This window comes from Tinamus guttatus, unplaced genomic scaffold, assembly GCF_059628265.1.
Source record: "Tinamus guttatus ecotype Peru unplaced genomic scaffold, ASM5962826v1 Tinamus_guttatus_pri_ptg000004l, whole genome shotgun sequence".
Lineage (NCBI taxonomy): Eukaryota > Metazoa > Chordata > Aves > Tinamiformes > Tinamidae > Tinamus > Tinamus guttatus.
This window is the reverse complement of record NW_028288538.1, coordinates 7,229,509-7,254,840: the sequence shown is the minus strand read 5'-3', so window position 1 is coordinate 7,254,840 and position 25,332 is coordinate 7,229,509. Positions and strand designations below refer to the sequence as shown.

At 55.4% G+C, this 25,332-nt stretch overlaps 1 protein-coding gene across 3 annotated transcripts in view; it reads left to right on the top strand.

Annotated features, from left to right (window-relative positions):
• The first annotated feature begins 1,709 nt into the window (after nt 1-1,709).
• Nucleotides 1,710-25,332, top strand: part of NTRK3 (neurotrophic receptor tyrosine kinase 3) — a 210,731-nt gene continuing 187,108 nt past the window's right edge. For all 3 annotated transcript variants that reach the window (XM_088539262.1, XM_088539201.1, XM_088539327.1), the window contains exon 1: nt 1,710-1,991. In XM_088539262.1, the coding sequence (XP_088395388.1) occupies nt 1,744-1,991 (248 nt within the window). In that variant the 5' untranslated portion in view covers nt 1,710-1,743. The remainder of the gene's footprint in view (nt 1,992-25,332) is intronic.

Genomic DNA, 25,332 nt, shown 5'->3' with positions numbered 1-25,332 from the left:
AGTCTGAAGGTCTTGGTTCAGTTCACAGCAGTGACTGCTCCATCTCTCCTCCCAGCCCAGCAGGGCGGGAAGCAAAGCCCTGTGCTTGGAAGGAGCAGAACCCCGAATATTTGGAGCCCTCCACCTGTAATTCCTCTCTCTTCCTGCACTCCCTACCTGCAGCACCCTCCCTTTATCACTGCCCCTCTGTGCAGGGGAGCAGAAACATGAAACTATTGGGGAAAAAACGGCATGCAGAGGAGCACTGTAGAAAAGCAGAGCAAATTAAGCAGAGCTCTGATCTGCTTGGGTTTGTGCTTGCCAAAAATGCACCATGCATCTTAATTCGCTCTGCTGTTCAGCTCGCACTCACTGCTCTCCTGATGCCATTTCGGCTCTCTGAGCTCAGCCTTTTCAACACTTCATTCTTCCTCGTTCGCTTTTTTTTTTTTTTTTTCTTCCTTCTCTCCTTGCATGTCTGATTGCAGAATCTGCAGCAGGAGGGAAGGGGAAAGCGAGGGAAGGGCGCACGGGAGCCCCGAGCCCCGCTGCTCTGCTTGTGCCTTTCAGCCAGCCACCCACGTCCCCGTTGCATTAGTGAGGGGTGTGTGTGTATGTGTGTATGTGTCTTTTCTAGAAAGTCCTTCCTGGGTGCTCTCCAGTTGCTTTTTTTTTTTTGCCCACCCAGATGCCTGCTCTGCTAGAATCCTCTAAAAGAAAAACATATATATCTTTTAAAATTGCTGTAATCCACACCACCTTTTAGTCTCCTCCAATTCAGTTTAATGTTTTTCCTCCTCTCCACCCTTCTGTCCGTCCGGATTGCAGGGTGGGGGCGGGGGTGAGAAGAAATGCGGGGGGGCGGAAAAAAAAAAATCCCACCCAACAACCAGGCAAAAAGGCAGCATCGTCCTCCCCCAAACCCCGAAAGATCCGGAGAAAACCGGAGCAGAGCCAGAGCCCCTCGGCTCTCCCCCAGCACAAATTTAACCCCGGCTGCAACTTTCCCTCTCCGGGCTGGGCTGCGGGGCTGTTTTTTTCCCCGCTTTTTCCCCCCTCACCGCCCACCCCGGTTTTATTTTGGTGGCGAGGGAGGGGGTGGGGAATCCTTTTTATTGCAGCGGGGGAAGCGCACAGAGCCCGGTCGCTTCGGCGAGCCTTCCTCCTCCTCTTCCTCCTCCTTCTCTGGGGTTTTTGGGTTTTTTTTTTTTCTTTTTTCTTTTTTCCTTTTTTTTTTTTTTTCCTCCTCTCTGCAGCAGGGCTGGCCAGGCCGGGGGTGGGCTGGGGGGAAGAGAGAGAGAAGGGCTGGGGAGGAAAGCGATGGGAAGGGAAGGTTGCCCCCTCCTCTCCCCAGCCTCCGCTCCCTCGGTGTGTTTTTTTTGCAGGTGTGTCAATTTTAATTCTGCCCAGTAGGTGGGACTTGGTGACTTTCGCACCGTTTTTTGTTATTTATTTATTTCCCGGGCTGCCTCCCGAGCCGCTGCAATCCTCGGGAGCGGCGGGCGGGGAGCGCCTGAGCCCGCGCCGGGCGCACGCAGCCCGGCCGCGATGCATCTACCGTAGGGGGAATTACAGCCTCTCCTCACCAGCTGCCAGCATGATTTCATCTGCTGGAGGATTTTTGCATCTGATCGCTTGAGGTTTTGGGTTTTTTTTTTTTTTCCCTCCACTGTCTTTGTTTCCTTTCCCCCTTTTCCCCCTTCCCCCCCCCCTCCATCCCCCCCCTTTCCTCCTCCTCCTCTTTTTTAGAAGCAGCAATCGGAGATGGATGTCTCTCTTTGCCCTACCAAGTGCACTTTCTGGAGGGTATTTTTGCTCTGGAGCATTTGGGGAGACTATCTGCTTTCGGTGCTGGCTTGCCCTGCTAATTGTCTTTGCAGCAAGACAGACATCAATTGCAAGAAGCCGGATGATGGGAACCTCTTCCCTCTCTTGGAAGGGCAGGATTCAGGCAGCAGCAATGGCAACACGAGCATCAATATCACGGACATCTCAAGGAACATCACTTCGATGTAAGTGGGCTCTCCGGGCGGGCGCTGGGTCGCGAGCCGAGCAGCCTGCGCCGGGGCTCAGGTGCCCTCAGCCTCGCGCTGCTCCCTGGCACTGCTCAGCCTTGTTTACCGCGCTGTGGATGCGCACCGGCTTTTTCCTCTGCCCCGTCCGAGAGAGGCAGCGAAAAAACAAAAAATAAGGAGTCCAGCAACAGTTTGGCCAAGGCTTGTGAGAAATAAAGTAAATGGGATTTAATTCCTTAGCAGGAGAGCGCAGCAGGCAAAGATGCTAAAGCTGCTATTTCCTTTAACTATGTGCTTCTGCGAAGGGAGGGGGGAGAACACCACATTCACACGCATCCACACATACCCAAATTGGGCAAGAAAAGCAAGTTCTAAGCTGCTTGCTCTTTTTTGAGACTTTGGATCCGATTAGAATGCCATTTTTTCACCCCCCCCATACAAAATCCTCCCTTCTCTGCCCTGGCTGAGTGTATCTGGGAATCTGCGGTTTCTCCTTTTTAAGGGAGGAGGGAAAAATAGGGCAGTGAGAGCTGTCCCTTAAGTAGCTTATTTAACTCTCATTGTTATAATTTTGCAACTCACTCTGGTACTGAGCTGGGCTTGTGTGTTTCCATCTCAGTGTGCTGGTGGTGGGGAGAGGAACCGGAACATGGAGATATTTTTAGTTGAGCACTTTGCGTTTGTTTGCATGCTTGTTTATCTGGAAAATCAACTTGAAGTTGCATTATCCTTGTTTGGAGACGCGGTTAGCAAAGCTCATGTTAATCTCATCACTGTGGAGTTGAGAAAGGAATATATTTCCTCCTCCTGAATCCATCATGCTGGCGTGTGTGTGTGCGCGAGAGGAAAAATCCTCATTTCCAATCTCTGCTCTCTATTTTCCAGTACATTTTTGGGTGAGATGACTGAGCCATTTCATTATTCTAATGCTAATTGAAATGTGAGCATTTAGGGAAATGTAGCCCCCTGAGCAAGTTGCCAGTGGGAGTTCAGCGAAGAAGAGGTGGAATCCTTTATTGTGGCAGTTAAATGCAGCAAGGTTTGAAATGAGTAATGGAGGGTTATTTATTTATTTTTCACCTCGACTGCACAGTTGCATGGAGGAAGAGCGCTTTGCTTGGTCTTTTCCTGAGGCGGTTGTATTTGGTCACCGTGCAATTGCAGCATAGCCATGGAGTAATTGCAGTGGCTCCATCGCAGCTTTGCTTGTCACCTTTGCTGGGTAAAGATGCCTGGATCTCCCTTTCCCAGTTGCTTACAGGTTTGTGCAGCACCCAGGCAGATTTTTCAGCAAATGCTGTCCCCCAGGTTTGCCTTGCCAGCAATCCTGCCCTGCAAACCCAGCAGCAATGGGAAAAGTAAATGTGAAACTACTGTAATGTTCTGCTTCCAAATGCCCCATATTTATTCTGCATTGTCAGTGCTGGGGTATTTTTGCCTATTTTTTTTTCTCTCCTGTGGTGCTAGAGGGACATGGGTGATGCTAGGAAAGTCAGAGGAACTCGTGTTTTTTTTTCTGTGCTTGCTGTTTGTTGTGGTTTTGTTTTAACCCTTTGTTTGACTGGGTGCTTGGAGAAGGCTCTGAAAGGCTTGGGAGCAGCCAGCATGAGTGTGTGTTTTCAGATACACACATATAGCTGACCTGCTGGGAGAGATACAATTATGTGAGCCCAGAAAATATCTTTCCTGCTTGGCAATTGAAAAAATGGTGATAAGCAGTCAGAAAAAAATGCGTGGGAGGAGAACGAGACCTTCTCAACTCCAAAAACAAAGGTGTTAGGTAATTTTGGCAAAAAGAGATTCCCTTAAGTTGAGGAATAGGGAAAGGGTGTTGGTTCTTGCTGGATGCTCTATGTGTTTCTTCCTCCTGAAGCAGACTGTTTTTGGCCTCGCTGGCCCTCCCACCTGCCCCAAATGCACCTCCAGGCTTTGGGGTCAAAAGGCAAGGCGGATACCAGACGGTGGTGAGCCCCAAGGGACTGAGACTAGATGTGAGCGACAACTTTCCTGTGGAGGTTCGTGGGGAGGTTTAGAGCATGAAGGCCAGGGAGGGTGGCTCTGCCATCCCAGCCAGACTTGAACCAGTGCTTGTACTTTGGTGCAGGGGCTAGGGCAGGTGGCAACAGGTCCTGTGCCCTCTGGGCTGGGTCTCAGGTCTCTCCTTGCTGGACCCACCTCGCAGGTGCTGGGGTGGGGGTTGCGCTGAAGCCTGCCCTGGCTGCTGATGAATCATGCCCAGCGCCTGCGTTTGATTCAGCTCCACGCTGAATGACGCTTCCTCCTACTTGCCGAGCTCACCGGGGCTTTGCATCTTCAGGCAGCTTGCCTCATTTATGGACAGTGAGTGGACAAAGGTGCCTTTGCCTCAGGATGGAGGATGAGTAGAGACATCTCCCTCAGTGTATCCCATCTGGACCAGCCTGGGCCAGGTCTTCCCTGCAGGCCCTGTGCGGAGGTGGTGGTCCCTGCTCCTGAAATGTCCTCTCCCCCTTATCTTCTGCAGCCAGGGAAATTGAAGATGGGACATATGGTGTTGAAAGCTCTGAGGGCTCAGAGAGGCCTCCTGTGTCTGAAAGCTGAGCTCAGCACAGGCAGCGCTACCTACCCTGGGAGCTGGTGCTGGTCTGGGTGGTGCTGAGGAGAAAACTGGGAGGAGGGTAGGGAAGGAGAACAGGATAACAGAGAAGGAGCCATGAGCCTGCTTGGTGGGCGCATTCATCTTGCCAAACCCAAGGGAAAAGACCACCAAATCCCTCCAGGTCAGGCCACCCCATCTGGGAAGGTCTTCAGCTTGGTATAAGCCACTGGGTGCCTCATGCTGTCTAGTAGGTATTAGAGCAGAGTTTCCAGATGTGGGTGTGAAGAGACCTGCCTGTGGTGGCTGTTGGGTAGGGCAAGGCCAGCTGGAACCTTCAGCTCAGTGCCTGGAAATATGAAGGTTGAGCAGGTAGTGAGCTGCTGTTTTGCAGAAGGTTGAGTGGAGAAGCATGGAGCGAGGCCCATGGCAGAGGCAGGACTACTAGGCTTCCTCTCCTGTCTCAGGGGGCAGAGCCAGTCTGTTGAGCAGCACCCAGTCTGGGAGGGTGTTAGTCTTCCCACCAGCTAAATAGGGGAGTTACCCATCAGGAAGGACCTGAACTTGGGCACCTCCTCTTGAGTATGGGCACTTGAGAAGTTGCTTGCTGGGAGGATGTCTGCCTGGATGCCTGGCTTCGCCTACCTGGGTCTCAGCCTGGTGAGGTTGAGGAGAGGGAAGGGAGGGTGAGCTGGCCCTATCTGTGATGCTTTGCTGTCTTATGGCACCAGCACTCCCTGGGCAGTGTGTGGCTCTGAGAGCACTGTCATCATGGTAGTGGCGGTCCTGGACCTGAGTGTCTCTGTGAGCCTGGAGCTGGTTGCTCTGTGGCCTGTCACCGCTATGAAGCATCCTCTTGCCACCTCACCAGGCACTGTCATTTCTGTACTGGGGACCTGCTGCAGGACCAGGAGGTTCCTGAAGAGGTGGCCCCACACAGTTGCTGAGCCACTGAGGGTTCTGGGGATGAGATGTCTCTCAATCTTTGTGCAAATCCAGGCAGCAAAATGTTAACAGTGAAGCAGGGAAAGGGCAGGAGATTCACTGCCATGAGATGAAGGAGGGTGTTCGGTTGGCTGGTGTCCCTCTGCCCATCCCCAGCATTCCTAGTAACATACCCAATTTTAGATCACATCTCCAGGGAGGTGGCTGGATACTCATGCAGTCTGCTGAGTGTCCCATCTAGCAGAGAGACTGGGTTGGGCCTCAGTACAGTGCTGGACTGCAGCCTCCTGACCTGGGGGCAGCTGGCCTGTGGGCCATGGGCTTGGGACAGGTTCGCAGCATTGACATTGTGCAGTGGGGTGGTGTGGTGGCCTTTGCTTGGTCCCCAGCCAGGTGTGACTTGGTAAGGGGACACTGAAGCTACCTTTCACCCACATCACCTCTGGATGTGAAGTCAGTGCTGCAGTTTGCTCCAGCTCTTGGCAATCTCTGTGCTGATGTTTTTGAGGAGCATTCCTGACCCTGAACTCTAGCTGTTGAATGAGAAGCTGGGTCCCGCAGGATAGGCATCCATGGGAGCACGAGTTGGGAGGTGTAGGGAGAAGAGTCTTGTACCCTTGATGCCTACAGTCCTGCAACTCAAACCCTCCCAGTCCCTGGGAGCTGACCAATGAATCTGTGCCCCAAACAGCTCAGACCTTTGTGCCTGGCTCTCCGTCCCCTACAAACAATGCCAAGTGGAGCAATGGGGACTTTTGTTGGGGTCTGTGTCTGGCCTTGGGCTGTGACTGCGCTGCTGAGGGAGCCAGCCCGTGTGCCTGGGCGCCGTGTGCGGGCTGGGGCGTTACGCTGCTGGCAGCGTGGGAAGCGCTCGCGCTCCGGCACGATGCACGTGGGGAAGGACGGACGGAGGAGTCGGCCATCTGGGCCTCCCCACTCCTCCACTGTTGCTATGGCGCTGCTGAGAGGCTGCCAGGAAAGCGGCCTGTGCCTGTCACCCCGCGCTGCCTGGAGGCAGGGAAGCATCCTCGGGATGGGGACTCCCATTATCCCAACCTACTAAGGGGAGCAGTGGAATTCTCCCAAGAAGGACAGCCCTGTCGCTGGCTCATGTGGCTTTGTCATAGCATCCCTGGGAGCACGCGTCACTCTGTGAGGTGAGTGTGCGCCATGCTGGGGGACGTGGGCCTGGCAGGGAGTGGGAGAGCCACGTTGGAGTGGGGTGGCCTCACGCTGTGGGGGTGAGTGGCAGCTCCGGCTCCCACTCACTGTACGGGAGCCAGGAGCTTGTGGTGCTGGGGAGAGAAGAGGGATGCAGAAGAGCGACTGCTGCCGAGGGGGATCCTTGAATCCTCCTGAGGGAGCCCCAGAGGCATGTCAACACCAGGGCTTTGGTGAGCTGGGCAGCTCATCAGTGATGCTGGAACGTGCCCTGCTGCTCCTGCACTGGGCCCCTTGTGGGCTGCTTTGCTCTGGTGATGACGGGCTGCGTGTTCCAAAGCTTCCCATCCCTCTGCTTCCCCGGTCTTCTGCTCCCAGAGGTTTTGGCTGCTTCAGAGCCCATTCAGAAGGTCCTTAATTCAACCCAGATTGCTTTGCATAAGTCTTGTTTTTGCAGAGTGGCTGTCCCAGAACATGCCACCTCGGCAGAGGCGAGGCTCTGGGGCGGGAGAAGAAGGTGCAAGGGTGTTTGGGACAGGGAAGTGGGTTGAGATACTCATTGTCCTAAGAGGTGCCTTAAGCTGGAAGAGCTAGTTCTGTGTGTCCTGGTTCAGTTTCCTCTCTAGCCAGGGAACCGTGTCCATGGCAGGTGTTGTGTGGCTTAAGTGAACCAGAAAAGCTGAATTTGACCTGAGGTACCCAGTAGTGCTCCTTGTGCTGTCCTTGCTGTGTGCTCGAGCTGCTGCGTCCATGTCGTGCTCTTACAGTCTTGCACTCTGCTTAGCAGTACTGGAAGGAAGTACTTTCCTAGCAGGGATTTCTGGGACCTATAGTACTTTTTCAGCCTTCAAGGCTCTGTGTGTGTGTATATATATATCTTATATAAAATATATATATGGGCAGAGTAAAAGGGCTTGTGAAAGTTGTGCTCATGCTACATGTCAGCTTGGCCTCAGCTGGGCTAACATGGAGCAGAAGGCATCGGGCATCTAAGAGTTACAGCCCCACATTGTCTCTGAAACTGGATTCCTACTGAGTTGAGTCACCTGCCCTCTCATGCCAAAATCTGTGCTGGTCTCTCTGCCCTCTGCTTGTCTGATCTGGCCAGATATCCCCAAGTGCCCCTAAGCCCAGCTGTGTCTCCACACCAGCCTGATCCTCTGCTGCTTGCGCATGTGACGTGTTGCTCTGGGGAGGGACAGGTTTTGGTTTCTGCTGGGAGCTCCCAGCGCTTTGCCCACATGCCCTGTGTGCCTGTTGCTTTTCCTCGTGAGCTGAACCTCAGGCCTGAGCTGTCACCCAGATAGAAGGTCTGAACATGTGACTGGTGGGCTGGCAGCTGGAGCCCAGTTTGCCTTCAGGGTACACATGATATCTCACCGGCTTTGTCTTCTGCTGGGGCTCAGAAGTCTAGGTCAGCTCTACCTGCTGCCTTGGCTCTCTGGGGTGGGAAAAGTGAGGTAGAGATATTGCTGGTTGAGTCTTGGTTTTTCATTGCCATTTGTCCCAGGGGAGAAGCAGAGATGGGAAGGAAGAGACTCGGAAAAGACCTTTGGCTCTTCTCTTTGAGGTTTGGAGATGTATCACCCCTTGTCGGGGGTACCTTAGAGCTCAGTAATGGTTCTCTGGTTCTGCTCTTGTCCCCTTTAATTGGGCAAGTTCTTTGTGTCCAACCAAAGGTCTATGGCTCTGGGCACCCTGAAATGACAGGAACTGTGGCTCTTCTGGCAAAATGGGTCTCATGGGGATCCCCCACATGTTATGCTTTCAGGTGCTACAAAGTGCTAAGGCAACACTTAGGCTTGTCCTGTTTACAGTAGGGTTCAGTGCTAGATGTCACCTGCTAGTTTGCAGTTGGATTTGACTAAGCTTATTCATGAGGGTCTACAGTCCAGTGTGCAGTGGACCAATGTCTGATGAAGCTTTAGTAATGTAACTCACTTGTGTATTATATATTAGATATTGAGAAACAGTGATTTTTTTCATCTTTTCTTGCACTTATTTTTGGGGAAGGGAGTTGTATGCTTTCTAAGTACTTTGTGTGCATCAGTTTACTGCCTGTTAGCTTGTCCCCCAAGCCACGCTGCACAGTATGGTGACAGCTGCCCTGCACCAAGGGGTGCGGAGTGGAATGTGCAGCCGAGGAGGATGAAGGTGGTGCTTGTGGGGTGAGTTTCTACTCCAGGGCTGCAGTTACTGTGGTGGCTGCCTTTAGCATGAGCAGAAAGAAAATTGTTCCTTCCTCCTGCCCCCTTCCCTGCTCTGTCCCCTGCTCTGCTGGTCTGCTCCAGGCAGGCGGAGGGACTAGCAGGGTCCTATGCAGGGGGCTGTACCTGCCTGCCTGGAGTGGGTGGCTGGGGGGTTACAGCAGATCTTTGTGCACTCTGTAAGGGGATATGGTGGCAACCAAAAGCCACACTCGGCTAGTGTGAGCCCCTGGGAGACCTGACAGCCTCCTCCTTGCTCCAAGCTGCAATGCCCGAGGATTGTGACCGTGCTGGGCTCTCCCTTGTGTTCATCTCTCTCCCCCCGTGGCGCGAGGCTGGTCCAAAGGGCCAGAGCGATTGCACGCGAGCAGGTTCACAGGAGTGTTGTATCCCCCCCCCTGCCAAAACCAAGCCTCTCCCCAGGGTGCTGCCCCCAACCTGGCGGATGCTCCATGGCCCTGGCGCACTGGGTGCCCGGCCCTGTACTCGGGTAGGAGTAGTGAGGAGCCCTCTCAGCTCCGCTCGGCTCCTCTCGCGCCTCTTCTCCTCGCCTTTCCTCAGCGTGGTTGAGCCGCTAGAGGGCAAGCGGCTGCACCGCACGGCCCCGCGGGCGCTGGGGACGCTGAGGCCGGAGCTGCGGAACAGGGCTCTGGGTTGCAGTGCAGCCACGGCCGCCCTGGGGTGTCGGTGCCAGGCCCTGGCTGACAGGGGTGCCCCTTGCTAGGGACGAGGGCCTGGTCTCCCCCTGCTTGCTCTTAGACTGCAGGATGCTGGTGCATGCCCAGAGCTCTCGCCTTGGGGCGATGCTGCTGCCGTAGTGCTCGCTGCCCTTCTCTCCTGCCTGACATTTGGGCAGCTGGCCCCTGCCTGGCGTGAGCAAGTGCCCTGTGGCGTTGGGTGATCCTCTGAGAATGGGATTTGGGGCTGGGTTGCAGTGCTCTTGTCCTAGTGAATGGGAGAGGATGAGGTCAGTGCGCTCCCCTGCTAACTGCTGATTGGTGATACATGAGTGTCACAAGCACTACAGCCTCAGCTGGCCTGTGAGCTGAGGGGATCTGAAGTGTCTTGGAAGGTGCCAGCTCAGAGGCAGAGGTGGCCGTGGAGGGAAATGCCTCATGTCCCTTTGAAGTGCCAGGAATTGCCCTGGATAGGAGCAGTGTGGCTGTGCTTGGGACCAGGCTGTGAGTGCAATCTGTGAGCAACCCTTTCAGGTGTGTCCGTCTTCCTGATGGGGAGATGGAGGTATGTGAGCAGCATGGCAGGGAAAGGGACCCTCCAGGCCAGCCCCAGGCAGGGTTTAGGGCAAGACCAGGCATGTGGGGAACCTGCCTGTCCTGTTGCATCAAGCCATGCAGGAGGGGTCCCCAGGGAAATCGGGGATGTGGTGGCTAGAGGTCCCGGGCCAGACTGAGAGCTCTCACGAATGCAGTGCTCTTCACTTCTTCAATTAACCCTTTGCCGCAGGGGTTGGATGGAGGTTGGAGGGTTAATGAGATCGTGCACCCTTTGCCAGGGGGTAAATGCAGAGCAGAGCCTAGTGCGAGATGGGGGAAAGGCTGGTGCTGGCGGGAAGGCCGTGAGCCCTGCAGCGTGCCCAGCGCCTGGGCTGGTGTCTCATCCTCCCTGGCTCTCTGCAGGCTGGGCAAAGGCAGAGCTGGTTATTTCCCTGCCAGGCACTGCCTGCCTGCTGCAAGGGCTGTGACACCCCGTGGTCCTGCAACGCAACAGCAAAGGGGGCTCCTGGGCCTCGGTGATGGGGAGGGTGGCTCTGGGGGGCTGTTGTGGGCGGGTGGCAAATACCACTTAGGAGGAGAGGAGCTGAGATATCACTCAGTCATGTAAGGACAAAGTGTGGCTTCATTTGAAGAAAATGAGATTAACCTCCTCTTTTTTTTTTTTTTTTTTCTCTGTCATGGTGCATTCCCTTTGGAAGGTTGTTTGGCTGTTGCTTCCTGGTTAGGAGAACCCTCAGCTCTGTAGAGGGGTTGAGGAGCAAAGAGGTTCATGCAGGGCTTGTTGTCCTGAACTCTGAGGAAAATCAGCCTCATAGTTGGCCACGCTAGAATCTTGCTTGGGGTAAATGAGAGCAGCCAGATCAAGCTGCCTTGGTGTCTGTGGGAAAATGAGGCCAGGATTTTTTTTTTTAATGTACTTTTAGTTTTCTCTTGTCCCTTCCACTCCTGGCAGGGCTGTGCCAGCCAGTGTCCCAGGCTGCTTGCTGCTGTAGGTGCCGTGGAAGGCAGGGGCCTTTGGGCCCCTTGGTGTTGTGGGTGCAGAGCCAGCAGGTTTGGCAGGAGGAGGCTCTGGCTGGGGCCCTCTGGAGTGTGCCAGGCTCCCTGGAGAGACAACCCAGTTCCGCGCATCCTTGCATTTCTCCATTTTCCATGTTGTCACCCTGTCCCATCCCCAGCTGTGGGTCCTGGCTGTGTCCCCCTTTGTCTAGTACCCGCGTGCAATTCCTGCCCCTTCCTTGCTTGGAAGAGTAGCACTAGGAAAATATGTGCTGTATTTTTAGCTTGTTTTCATGTGACGTAGCGTTGGAAAGGAGAGGGAGAAGCCAGCACCATGTGCACTGCCGGCGTTCCTCCAAGTGCCACCCCGCGCTCTGCTTTGGGAAACAATGGAGTGTGAGCAGCCATCCCCATCCCGTCCCTTCCCTATAGCACGTGCTGTCTCTTCCGTCTTCTCATTCTCCTCGCATCAGTCTGCCAAAATAGAAAGCAAAACAGCTTATTTAACCAAAAAAAAAGTCCCAGCGGTTGGAGCGGAGAGGCTGGGAAGGAGCCTGTGGGGAGGCAGCCCACCCAGGGCGGTGGGTGCCGGTGCTGGAGCAGCCTGCGCAGGCAGCTGAGACCCAGTCTGGGAACGGTGCTGGATGCTCCAGGGACACGGGCCTGAGGTCTGGCACAGGGAGGTGTTTGTGGGAGCCCCAGCGTGGACCCACTGCTCGCCCTGCGGCAAGGAAGAGCCCCGCGGGAGCAAGCTGGTTCCCAGGGAGCGCTGCCCCGTGCTGGGATGCGCAGGGGGCCGGGGGGCTCCCTGCAAGCTCTCTCCAAACCACGAGAAGCCACGTGGGAGCGGCACAGGCTCTTACAGGAGCACGGGGCCATCAGAGGTCTGAGCGCTGGTGCTCCCTGGGAAAGGCAGCTCCTGTCACGAGTTGTGCGTGTGCTCAGCGGTGTCCCTGCATGGAGCTGCTCTGGGGGCAGCTGTGTGAGATCCCCGCAGGTGGCACAGGGTGTTCAAGGCACGGGGGTGATGACAGGGGGGTGAGTGCGGGGGAGTTGGGCTGGGCAGGGGTCCTACCTGCTCTCCGGCCAGGCACAGGGTGCTGATCATATCACAGGCTGCTCTCAGACAGGAGTCTTTCTGGGTTGAATAGGGGAGGGTTTAGTTCTTTTTCTCCTGTCCTCTGCCCCAAATTACCTTTTTGTGACATGATCATTTCTGACTGGTTGTGTTGGTCCTGAGATGCTGGTTCCGGCTCTGCTTGCCTCATCGCTGCCTCTCCCAGCCAACATCTGAACTGTGAGCTGAAGCCCGCCAAGTCACTTGGTGCTGCTGCTGCCAACCAGCCCTTGGTGTGAGTAAAGTTCAGTGGGACCTGGAGCTGAAGATGTCACATGTTCCCAAGGTGGATGGTCCTTAGAAAGATCAAAACCTGATCTTGGGGAGCATGTACATGGCTCAGCATCCTGGGCGGGCAGAGAGCCAGGGAGTATCTGTCCCATCTGCATGAAGGGGAGCTCTGTGGAGCTCAGTGCCTGCAGGGTTATTGGTTTGAGTTTGTTACAGCTGGAACCTGAAGGGGGTCAACAGGCATCAGGTGAGAGCTCATCAGCTCCTCTGCAACTCAGGCCTGAGTGCAGTTACCCCGGGAGCACTCGGAGGGTGGCAGGTGCTGGGGTTTTGGAGGTGATAAGAGAGGAAGGCAGCTGGGCTGCTCTTTGGGACAGAAGTGGAGCCATCTGGGGAAGAGGCGGTGGAGATGTTGGCCTCAGGTAGGAAGCGCCTCGGGTTGTCCTTGTGGGTACCTGTGATCTGCCTGGTGCTGGGCTCTGGAGACCCCTCCAGTGCTGTAGTGGCAGCTACTGAGCTGAGGGGGACAGTCCTGTGAGGGTCTGACCTGCCCTTTGCACCGCGGAAGCTCTCAGGAAGCCTTCAAACTGCGGTGTTCGGGTCTTGCTCTGTGCACACTACCCTGAGCGTGTTGTAGCCCTGACCCCGGGGTCCCAGGCCGAGCCTGGCAGCTAGGCCTGGTGGTTGTTTTGGCTTTGATTGCAGATAGGCTCTTGCATGAGACATCTAGCCACAAATAGCAAAAGGAGGAGGCAGGTGGCATGTGGTGTTCCACCAGCTTTCAGTTGCTGCTAATCAACCTAGAAATATCCTCCTAGGCTAACTGAGCAGAGCAGGCTGCTTTACCTTGTTTTCCTTCCCCTGAGCTGAGACATTAGTGCCTTTCCTGGGAGCACCGTGCTCAGATGTGGGCAGCGCTCAGGCTTGCAGCTGGGAAGGAGCAGGGAGATGACCAGGCCTTGCAGAGCCTCGGGAAGCTGGCCTGGTTGCTGCTGGATGGGCACGGAGGTGACACTGGGGGCTGGCAAACCCCTCTGCCTGCCCCATGTCCAATCCTTTGCCCAGCTCTTAGGAGCCTGGAGAGGTGGTGGAGGGGCAGGTTCCTTGGGCCTCCTCCTTTCCCCACTCAGATGGGACACGGGGGTGAGTGTCGTGCGAGGGCTGATGTGGCTGTGAAGGTCTGGATGCCGTGGGGAGAGGATGGGGACGCGGGGGGGACAGTGGTGGCATCTGCCTGCATGGGCTGCCCTGGCTGCAGGGGAAGGATCCCCGGCCCTGCAGAGGCACTGCTAGAATAAGTTTGTTTATTCAGAGACTTAATTAGCATCTTTAAATATTAAATAGTAAACAAGCTGTGTCTAGCGGGATCAACATTTACAAACAGGGATGTGTTTTTTTTTCCCTCCTATCTCTGGGACATGCTTCGGGGTTTTGTTTTGTTTTGTCTTTTAATGGAGCCTGATCTTCTGTCTGGTGAGAGCAGTGGCAGGGAGGGACCAAACCAGAGCATTTCCAGTGAAATGAGGAGGGGACAGGGCTGCGAGAGGCACAAGTAGGTGGGAGAGCTTGGAGAAAGCGGTGAAGGAGCAGGCAAGGAAGGGCTGTGCTTGGAGCGCAGGTTTTTGGGAATCTGCGTGCTGCTGGGATGGGGCGCTTCCATGCGGGATGTGGGGAGAGGAGAGGCTGCTGCTGCGGCCCTGGAGTGGCTGCCACCGGGAGGTGGTGTCCCTGGAAGGGGACGTGTTTGACAGCTGATCCCGTTATCTCCGCAAATGGAGGCCTGCCCGGGAGCAGATTACACTGGGGGTTATTTATTGGCAAAGCACTGTACAGTTTTAATTTTTCCTTTTTGCTTATTCAGGCTTTAGCTCCAGAGGAAAATAGCCCGGGGTAGCTTTGAAATGGATTCTCTCTGCCCCATTAAGTTATTCAGCGAGTTTAATGGACCTTTTTTTTTTCTCTGAGCCTTGAAGCCATGATTAAAAGGCAGAGATTTATAAAAGCAAAGATCCTCCTGAGCTTTAGTCAAAGTTGGGGTAGCAGGTGGGGGCAGCGGCATTGCTGCTGCCTGTGCTTTGGGTGAGGGGGCTTTGCTGGCCCGCACGTAGCTGTCCCTGGAGCAGTTTCCCATCCCGTGCATCCAGCCGTGCGGCCGGAGCCTGGGTGAGGAGGCGGGAGCTGCTGCTGAGGCTGAACTTGCTGCGGGGCCCATGGAAGCGGAGCTGGGATGTGTCGCAGGGCCAAGGGGGCTGCGCATGGAATAGCGTGGCCGGGCTGCCAAGCTTGGTGTGTGGAGGCCTCTGTTCCTCCTTGTTTCTAGGTGTCCTCTATCTCCTCCCCAGGAGGAATTCAGCCCTCCATGGGTGCTCTGTGTTGCTAAGGATGGCTGTATTCATAATGTGCATGAGGAAGAATCTGCTCTGTGAAGGTATATGAGCAAACTGGACCTTGACAGTTAAAAATTGTGGTGTATAAAATGGAAAGATGATGTCCAGACTGTCTCTAGGGACCTCTTGAGGATTGGGCATTGCCATCTCCACAAGTCTTAGGGAAGAGGTTTTCTGCTTAGTCCAGGTGCCTGCATTGCCAGTGACAGGGCGAGAAGAGGGCGATGGGTTGAAGGAGGGTCTATGGCAGCAAACGGAGCTGTTCAAGAGCTCGTCCTGTCCCGCTGGAGCAAGAAATGGGCCCTCCTGCTCCTGCCTCGGCTCAGGGAGCCCATGTCTGGGGGACCCTATGGCTTCCAGTGCCTGCTCAGGATCTGTCCCTAACTAAATAGTGAAGTTGCATGTAGGAAACCAGGCTAAATATCTACTGAATCACTCACTTGAGAGTCATCGGCAGGCGAGAGGAGCGAGCCTCGCTGCAAGGGGGGCTCGTACCTGTGGAGATGTGCGTGGATGTGGGCATCGTGGTGTTTGGGTGGGTGCTGGTGTCCGGCCGTGTCTCTGCTGGGTAGGGGCTCCTGAGCAGTCTCTACTGCATCGGGCAGGCTGTGCTCAGGGCGAGCTCTCGTGTGTGATTGATGGAAACTTCTCTGGGCCCTTGTGTTGCCCATAACTGACTATTACGGATAGGATATTACCCACTATGACTCATAATCTGTCGGCACTGAAAAGCTGCCATCACTCCAGATTGAGAGAGAGAAACTTCTCTTGCCTTGTGTAGGCTCCTAACAGCTTTATTCTCATCTTATTTATTCCATGCCAGGGCTGGGCAGCACATCCATCCTTTCATGGGTGCATCTCTGTGCTCATGAGCTGGAGCCCTTCCTTTCCCTTCCTCTGCTAGTAGCCCCAGGCTTCTTGCAATGTTGGGTTGCTCATCATACAAGTGCAGGGAGTCTGGGGCTGTCCCAAAGTATTGCAGTTGTTAAGCACGAATCTCCAGCTTGCGTGCATCTGTCTGGAGCCCATCTGGAGAAGGACGGTGAGATGGAGTGTTGCAGCTGGCTGGGTGAATCCTTGCCCTGTATGCATTGTGTGTATGTGGAAATGCAGACACTTGCAGCTCTGGATGGGAGTTATGCTCCCTATGGAGACCTGCAGGTTCATGATCCCAGCAAACTGAGTTGTGCCCCACAAATATGTGAGGAGAGAGGAAAGGTGGCTCTGCGCTCATGTGCCCGGCTGTGTGGAGCCGGGGTGTCCCTGCGTGAGCAGGGTGTGAGTGTGTGCTTGGAGTGTGAGTCCCTCCTTGCCGGCCTCTGCTAGGAGCAGCCTCTCCAGGCTCTGTGTTACAAAACAGGCCTGAGAATTGGTTGGGGGCTAAATGTGGCCCTGAGTTTGCCTTCCCTTTGGAAGCTGCTTTTCCCGCTGAGAGGTGACTGGGTGCAATCTTCAAACTGATGTTTTGAGGCCTGTGTCCTTACCTAAAAATGCAGGTGTGGCCGCAGGTGGTATCTCTGCAGAGCAGCTCTGGAGGTCCCTGCAGGAGGGGCACACGGGCGTTATCCTCGTGCTGCGCTGCCAGGTCCAGATCCCCAGGCCGTGGCACGTTGCAGGTGCCGCTTCTGCCCAGACTGCCCTTAGCTGGCAGCCGGGCTGTCCAAACCCAGCTCCTGCTTCAGGATTCCTCTTTGTGCTGGCTTGGGGCAGACCTATGGGGCAGAAGCTCTGGACTAGTTTCCTCCAAATGCAGGTGACTGTCACCCCTTGTCACCCCTTACTAGCTGCTGAGCCCTGCAGTTGGGTACAGCCTGGAAGTGAAGGGTGGAAGAGAAAAGACTAAGTTAGAGCTGTGTGTGTCTCAGAGCAGCCTGGACTCACTCCCTGCAGTGCTCCTTGGAGCTGCTGCTCTAATTTGGGCTTGATGGGTTGTGATTCCTGCTGTGAGCAAGATGCACCTGGAAAAGAGGATTGGGGAGCAGGGAGGAGCTGCAGGGCTGGCCAGAAGGGAGGGCCTGGGGAGCAGCTGGCTGAGGACTTGCTGTTTGCAGCCTCCCTGAAGGGGCTGCCTGGCCCTTGGAGCATTGCTTTGGCCTTCAGTAGGGCTGGAGACGCTCTCATTGACCTTGAGGGTGCTGTGGCCACGTAAAAGCCACTAGCAGCACACCTGAGGATGTGGAGGGTTCCTCATGCCTGCCGAGCCGTGGCCTCCAGAGTAAGGAGGAGGCTTGTCAAGAAACCATCTGCTCCTGTGCCTCTCCCTGGGCCTTGGGATTAGAGGAGAGCAGCCCCTGTTTCCTAACAAATGCCGAAAGGAGTCGTCCTCCTCCCCTGTCTCCCGTAAATCTTCATCTCCTCAGTGCTACCTGCTGTGTAAATTGCTGCTGACCCCATAAATCCCCCCTGCTTTGCTCTGGCTCCCCTGGCACGGGCCCTTCCCTGTAAATCCCGCACCCTTCTGGGCAGCCGCCTGCTCCCGATCCCTCCTGCTGCTGCTGTAAATCCCCAGCTGTGGCAGGGCCATCCCGCAGGGGAAGGGGACCGAGGTGGGCACAGCCGGGGGACATGGAGGTGACGATGGCTGCCCCAGGGCCCCTTAATCCCTCCAGACAGTTCGTGTGCGACTCTCCTGCCTTCAGTGGCTGATGACGGGCGTCCCGGCTGTGGGAATGTTGTCCTCCCGCTGGAAGCAGGACAGTGCTGGGCCGTTGTCCCAGCTCTGCAGCCAGCTGGGCACCGGGCTGAGCGCCCGCACGGCTGGAGCCTGCATGGGGCTGCAGGCCCCCTGCAAGGGGCTGCTCCTCCCGGGCTGCTCTCGGCTGCTGGAAGGAGCTGGAGCAGAGGAGAGACCTCCCGTTGTCCCTCGAGTGCTCTGCTTCCTCCTGTGGCCTTGCTCCTCATGGCTGAGGCTTGAGGGGTGGCTCGGCCCGGCTTGGACGTGGCTATTGGAGAGCTGTGGCCACCTGATGTGAATGTCCCCTCTCTGCCCGCTCTTCCACGTTCATGGCAGGAGCTGCCGCTGGGCAGAGGAGGTCCCCCACGGTCACAGGCAGCTGCTATGTGAACTCGGGCAGGTTTCTGAGGTACCAGTTCTGGGCCTCGTGCTGCAGGGGCAGCTGCACTGACTTCTCCCTCTTTGTGGCTGACTCCAGGTTAGCAGATGGGCACTGGGCAAGTATCCATTAGGTCAGGTGGCTGCAGGACATGTAGGAAGCTGAGCACAGGGTGGGATTGGCTCCTCGGCATGAACCGTGTTGTCTATAACTTGTGCCTCACTGCTGCATGGGGGCTGCTGGACTGCCCCAAAGCCCTTGAGGGCCGGGTGCTCTCCTCTGCGTGGGCTGCCTTGGCCCATGGGGCGCTCAGCGTGATCCGGGTCTGTGGACAGGCAAGACATGTGGATACGAGCCCCTGAGTGCAAACCTGAACGCTCCGAGCCACGAGGTTTGAGTGCCGGATGATACTTGGTTTGCAAAACACCAACTCTCGCTATACCTGAGGACCTAGCGAGCAGACAGCAGTTTTGCTTGGGCAGCATTGCCTTTTCTTCCTGCTGAGCAGGAGTGAGTGCTCACCTGAAATAGATGAGCTGTTGGGCCCCACTTGAGTGGAGGTCAGTGGTGCACCCAGTGGAGGATGTGTAGTTGGAAGCGGAATGGAGTTGCTGGAGCATTCAGGGATGGTGTTCTTGGCAAAGCCGCTGCATGCACACAAAATTTACTGACTTCTGCTTGGCTCCCCACAGAGCAACATGATGCAGGAGCTTGGGATGGGTTGTCCTCCCAGGGAGCACTCGCAGCAATTCATTAAGGGAAGAGGAGGATAGGAGGAGTGAAGGGGGCTCTGGTGCAGGATGGAGGCTCTTCCTGGGCTGGGAAGGGCTGGTGTGGGTGGTGGGACACGCTGGTCCAGCCCCTGCTCCTTTCTGTCACTCACAGTAAGTGTTTGTGGCAGTGGCTTGGCAGGCAGAGAGCCAACACTGCCATGGTCTGTGGAGATGTCCCACCCGCTTGCGCTTTTGGGAAGGATCTGAGCATTTCCAGGCACTCCAAACCTAAGGATATGTGCGTGAGGGCTCTTGCAGATGCCACCTTGGGCCCGAAGCTATTGGAGAGGCATTGCTGTGGGTCTCTTCCTCTTCCTTTCTGTAGCAACGTGGCTGGTTCAGTTGTATCAGGTTCCTGGGTGCCTCCAGCTTCTTCCCTGCTCTGTTTTCCTTCCACTCTGGCCATGGCAAGAGGAGATTCTTGCTTGAGCTCTAGGGCTAGAAAAGCCCCTTTCAGACAAGGTCCTGACTAAGGCAGGAGTGTGCAGAAGGGGCGGGAGTTGCTCTTTACTTTGCTCTACAACCTGGAGCTCCTCAGCTGCTGGTGGGATCTGGGTTTTATTTTGTGGAGGTTCTTGCTCTGTGTGTGCCCTCCAGCCAGGCGCGGAGCTGTGCGTGGTTTGTGCCCAATTCTGGCAGCTGTGATCAGGCAGAAGGGCTTCCAAGAGCAGGAGGGGATGATGGCTGGAGGTGACACAGAGGGGTGGCTGATTCAGGTGTTAATAAATTACCAGCCAAATGGTTGCTGGAGGAGCTGGGGAGATACCAGTAGGAGACAAAAAGAGGAATGGGGTTGGCTTGACAAAATCCTGGTGATTTCTGGTCCTGGTCCCTTGTATGTAAGCAGAGGCTTTGGGCAGGCTCTTGGACCCGGCACCTCTATGTGGTGCTGCTCATGGTGCCTTACTGGGTCAGGAGGGCTGAGTGGCCCTTGAGCTTTGTGTGGGACAAGTTGCATTTCTTGTGCTCTGAGCCTGGCTTGACTATCCCCATGTCAGGTTCTGCAAAGATACTGGTGAAACTGTTGTCCTCTCCAGTTCTTGCCCCCAACATTGCACAGCTTGGGATATTTTTATTTTATTTTTTCTTGTACTGAATGTCTTGCATTTCTGATGTGCTTTTTGGATGAGCTGTATGGTGGGTGGGAACACATGGACAGCGTGTCCTGTGAGCCTCCCTGGACTGAATGAGTCTAGTTGGGCATTTGGTCCTTTGTCCTGATGTCAGTAAAGAAATGTCCTTTTTTCTATGAGGATTTTTATCCATATTCTGTTGTGCATTAATGGTGAGCTAGGATGCTGCTGTGGTCAGGCCTTGCAGAGAGGATGGAGCAGAAGATGTACATGGTGACAGTGCAGGAACCTCAATAGCAACAGGGAAGACAGGGGGCAGTGGAAGAGAGCAGAGGCAGATTTTAAAAATCCATATAAATAGCAAAAATAAATTTCCAGCAAACATTTCCAGTCCTGCAGTATTAAGGAAGAGAAGCACTAGAGGATAAGGAAAGCATGAGCAATAACAGCAGGGATTTAGAAAGAATAAATCTTGCCAGACAAACCTGATTGCTTTTTCTTTTTGATGGAATCGCAAAATTAGTGGCTGAGCAGAATGTGGAAATCCTAATATATTTGGATTTAGTAAAGCATTTGATATAGTGTCTCGCCAAATCTTACTCTTAAAATTAGTTCAGTTTGCCTTGGATATGACACTGCCAAATGGACTGAAAACTGGCTTAGGGCCCTAAGGAAATAGCACTGGGCTGCATTTGGGGAGGAGGGAGCGGGCAGTGCGGGAGCAGAGCTGCAAACCAGCTCATTTGGAGAGCCGGGAATGTGGCCGTGGATTGAGGCACCTCGTGGCGGGAATCTTGACAAACTGGCTGGAGTTCAGAGGCAAGGGGGAAAGAGGGACTGGAGGCTGGGGGAGCTGCGTTACCCACGTGGAGGGTGAGGAGCTCCCGGGGGTGGAGGAGCTTCGAGGAGGAGCGGGTGGTTTTCCGTGAGGCTGTGGGGTGGAGAGCGGAGCCCCCCGAGCTGCCATGGGGACCTGGCACTGGCTGCTGCCTGGTCTGGGCACTTCATTGCCCTCATGCTTGCACAGTGGTGCATCGCCAAGCTCCTGATTTCATGGTCTTTTGCAGATATTACTGCATGAACAGGAAAAATTTCAGCGTGACTGTCCAAAAGAACATCCCTGATGGAGGGAGCTGAGCACATTTCCTCTGAGAACTCTTGTGTCTCAGAGCAAGTCTGGCCAAAGCACAAGGAAACGGGCCTGGGTGCCTTGGGCCACCTGATGGGGATTTTTCTGCCCTGGGTTGTGGCTCAGCTGGGAAGAAGAGAGAGCAGAGAGCTCTGGTGACTCCATGGTGTGCGTGGTGGTTGTGGCTACCTCGGTGTTGCCTCCTCCAATACCTCACTGTGTGCTGGCAGGTATAGCAGGCCAGCAGCTGGAAAGAAGTTGGCAAACATCTGGTCACTGCTGAGTGCAGATAGGTGCTGGAGGGAGGAGGCCACCAGCACGTTTGAAGCCTTATTGAGAGGTGATGGCCTTGCTGGTCACCTTGCTGAGGCAGAGCAGGACGTCTGTTATCTTGGTACCTGTAATACCAATTTGATCTCTTTTGACAAGTTCTATCTTTAGATGTCAGGGAGGATGAGATCCAGGGTTAGGAGATGTAGCCAGACTCGCTCCTGCAGGAGTGGTTGGGGCCTGGAGCAGACGTGTAGACCCCTTGGGGCAGTGCCCAACTTGCTGATCTGCCCTGTGCCCTGATCCCCCGGGCTGCGTCGCTGAAGGGGACAGTGTGGAAGTAGGCAAGGTTCAGGGGATATTTTTAGCTGTTCTAATTATGGCAAATAAATGCCATTCTTACTTGTTGGGATGGAGCTACGGATAAATCACAACTAGTTCTAATGATGATAATTACCGGATTTCAATATTTATAGAAACGGGCGCTTCCTTCGTTTTGGCGGCTGCTGCTGTGCTCTCACCTTCACAGATGAAAACTGTGGCTCATTATCACTGCAGCTATTTATTTACTTGCATGCTTTTAACCCCTGGGTGACAGCGCATGAGAGGGCTCCAATGCTCTTGTCCCACCAGGATGCTCGTCCCGGGTAGTCGCTGCAGGATGGGAAGGAAGCGCTTCCTAAGGACCTGCTGCCTGCGTTCTTGCTCTTTGGGGAACAGGGAGAGAGGTTCTCAGGTCGGTGAAGTTGCCTGGAGCCACCAGGGCCTGGGGCCTGAAAGGCTGGAAGTAGTTGAGCCAGTTTTTACATGGATTTTTACATGGACAAGCCCTGTGGATCTGAGTGTGCTGGAAGGTGCATGCTGTATCTGCGCCAGGCCTATGGTGCACTGTGGATTCTGCAGCGATGGACTGGACAAGTGCAGGGAGGTTTCTGGGGAGCACTGCCTGCACCAGCAGCTTCCAGACATCCCGGTCAGCAGCTGCCCTCTGCAGCCCTGTGTTTCCAGGAGGAGGCCGCTGTGTGAGTAGACAGGGTCGAGTCCGGCCGTGCCCGCCGTGTGTGCCTGGCTCGTGCTGTGCATGGGGCGCTCGGCGTGGGGCTCCCCGGCAGCCCTCGTCGCGTGTCCCCAGCCTGTGGGTGCTCGCAGGTGCTCAGACCTCTGCACGATCGAGCCAGTGCCTCCATCCTGTGCAAGGTGTAGAAAAGATTCACTTATTCAATTTGCTATCTCTCCAGTGCCACATAAGCTCTATTGATAAATTAATCTTATATTGTTGTGACTAAACAGCCCTGCAATTTTTTACACTGTGCGGTCTAATCTATCTTGACAGCTGTATCATTAGTTGTATTTGTTGTAATCTTATTCGCTGTGTTGGCTGCGCGGCATTTTCATCGGAGGCTGTCGTGCCGCTGCCACGCGGGCTCTGGGCATGGCTACCGGCTCCGTGATGGGCGTCCCCGCGTGGGACGGGCATGGCAGGAGCCTGCAGCCACGACCGGACTCGTCTCCTGGCCAGCAGTGCCCTGAAATGCTGCTCTAATAGCAGCTCTTATAGTGTCAGTCCTTCGCAGCGTCAGTTCCTTGCCGAAGTCATCGGCTTTCTGATCCTTGTGTGACTCTTGGAGGTTTTGGTGTGGGAGAGATGGTAAAAATATGGGTGTTGGGAGATTGGCGTGGGCATTTTAATGCTTCCTGAAAGCTTTGCTAAATGCCTCTGGGCAAGACTTCTCCCTGGTCTGGGCCTTAGCCTTCCCTGTTAGGGATTGGGCCTGTTCTGCCTCCGAGCTCGCTTTCTGGCTGCTGCTGTGGTGCTGAAGGGGCTGCAGGAAAGCGCAGAGCTTGCGTGACCATCGGCCAGGGCTTTGGGGTGTTGCCTCTGCCCTGCAAGAGGGCAGTGATGGGCACCAGCACAGCAGCATTGCAAGAGCGAGGAGACGGTGGCAGGGCTGTGGGGGGCTTGTCTGCTCCCAGGTCTTGAACCTGTGTTTGCTGTTCCCGGACAGGGAGTCACTGGTTCAAGTCTGTCGCTTTCATGGATACTTTGCTGGCTTTGCAGGCAAGTTTGCCTCGAGCTTGGTTTACGATGAGCAAACTGTGGAGCAAAAAGTTCTGGGCTGACGCAATGAGATTTCTGCCAGCAGGGAGCAAAAGCGCCTGTTTCCCTGATGTAGGACGAGGTGAACAGGGAAGGAAGTGCTTTGACTTGGGCTTCTTCCTTTAGGTCCCAGCTCTTGACCCAGTCAACCCTAGAGTGGAAAGGCCAGCGTTTCCCAGGAGCGTGTGGCCGATTATGGAGTGGCTCGTTCAGCAGCAGGGCCAGGAGAGCTGGCTGTGTCCTGGGCGCGGGGAGCCCTCCCTGCTGTCCCCGCAAGGGGAGCTGCTCAGTCCCCGTGCCAGGGGGTGGTGACAGGGTGCCTGGCTCTGGGCTGCCGAGGTGCTGCCAGCAGGAGCCAGGCTGAGGGACCCCAGCTGGGACCCGCTCCCGCCCGTGGGCCAGTGATGGAGACGGGGATCTTGCGCCTTAGCCTGGGCCGGGGTAACGCGGGATGCGCTGACTCCGCCAGCGAGGCCGCAGCTCCCGCGGCTCCCTTGCTGCACTGACAGCTGGAGGGGAGATGCGTTTCCCACCCAGCTGGCAGAGCGTTTATATGGGAAAAAAAAAGCAGCTGAGTTTCCCCCGCACGCTTCAGACCCGAGCTGTCTTGCAGCTCTCGGTGCACGTGGCGGATAGATGCTGTCTGTACAGGCAGCCACATCCATCACCCGCAGCCCATGGTAGTTCTGGGACGCGGGAGGTGGGTGAGCATGGACAGGGAGGAGGGCTCATCCCTTTGGATGCCTGTGCACCCTGCTTTGTCGTTCAGCAGGATGTCCCTTTGCCTGCAAGGACTCTGCCAGTGTTTTCAGAACCAGCTTATGGTTTAAAATCCTCAGCCTCTGCTGTTGGGTGGGAGCAGGGGGGACGGCTGCATTGGGTTGGGCACCAGCCGGGTGGGACCTTGGCCTTGTTTCTAGGTGCGCAGGAGTCTCATAGCAGTGACCTGGTTTCTCCCACCTCTCTTCACAGCACTTGAGTGTTGTCTTGCACCTCGCTTGTTTATCAGGCTTGTGTTGCAGAAGTACAGAGGGTGGCAAAATCCCCCCTTGAGGGGGGCATCAAACCGGTGACAGAGCCAGTGACAAGACTCAGTTCTGCCTGTTCCCTGCCAACTTCCTGCGTCGCAATGAGGGAACCACTTGGGAGGCTGCATCTTGTTCCCGAACTGTCTCACCCCTCAGCTGACATGAGGATGTATTGATTTTATTTTATTTTTCCCTGGCTTATCCCTGGGTAACTTGCAGATCCCTGCCCTGGCCTCCCAGGGGGATCTTGCTGCCCCAGCGGTGGCAGCCGCTGCTCAAGGGCAGCTTGTGTAACCTCTAGCACAGCCATTTCCGAGGTCCCGGTGTAAACTGGAAGCCACAGGGAGTTTTGGATGGTGCTGATGCTCCACCCATACTGATGAGGCTATTTCCATAGCAACAGCAGGATTTTCAAAATGGAAATGGGGAAGGATGTTTAAAAATAAGCCAACCCATCTGAAAATGAGCTTGGATGGAAAAATGCATAAGAGGGTGTCCTGGCCTGGCAGGGTTGCGATGTGCCCGTGGGCCAAGCTGGTGCTGCACTGTCCCCCACTGGGCCGTGCCAGAGGCTGGTGATTTTGGGGCAGGGCTTGGGCTGTGCTGGCAAAGGGCAGAGCGGCCGCGGGGCCGCGGGCTCTGGGCTCGGCAGTGTCTGTACTGTGTCCCCGCGCTCGCCCGCCCCGAGGGACCCGCGGGAGCATCGGCTCTGCCACCCGCGCTGCTGACAGGGGCTCTGCTCATCCTGCCTCCTTCTTGCGCTGCCTCCTGCTGCCCTGGTGCCACGAGGTGGTGCTGGGGCTGTCCAGGCATTCGAGCAGCCAGGGAGGAGAAACAAGGTGCGAGCAGCTATTTCTAAAGAGAATAGCTGTGAGGGCTTCCTCTGAGCACCTGCTTTCTGTGGAACTGCTCTGTGACCCTCAATGGTACCAGAAAGGACCCTGCGTCCCACCAAACCCATGAAGTGCTGAAAGAGCAGGTGCCAGCGGGGGCTGAGCCTGCCCGCCTGGCTCCTTCCCCCTTGGGATTATGGCTGAGTGGCCCTTGGTTCCCCAGTGCT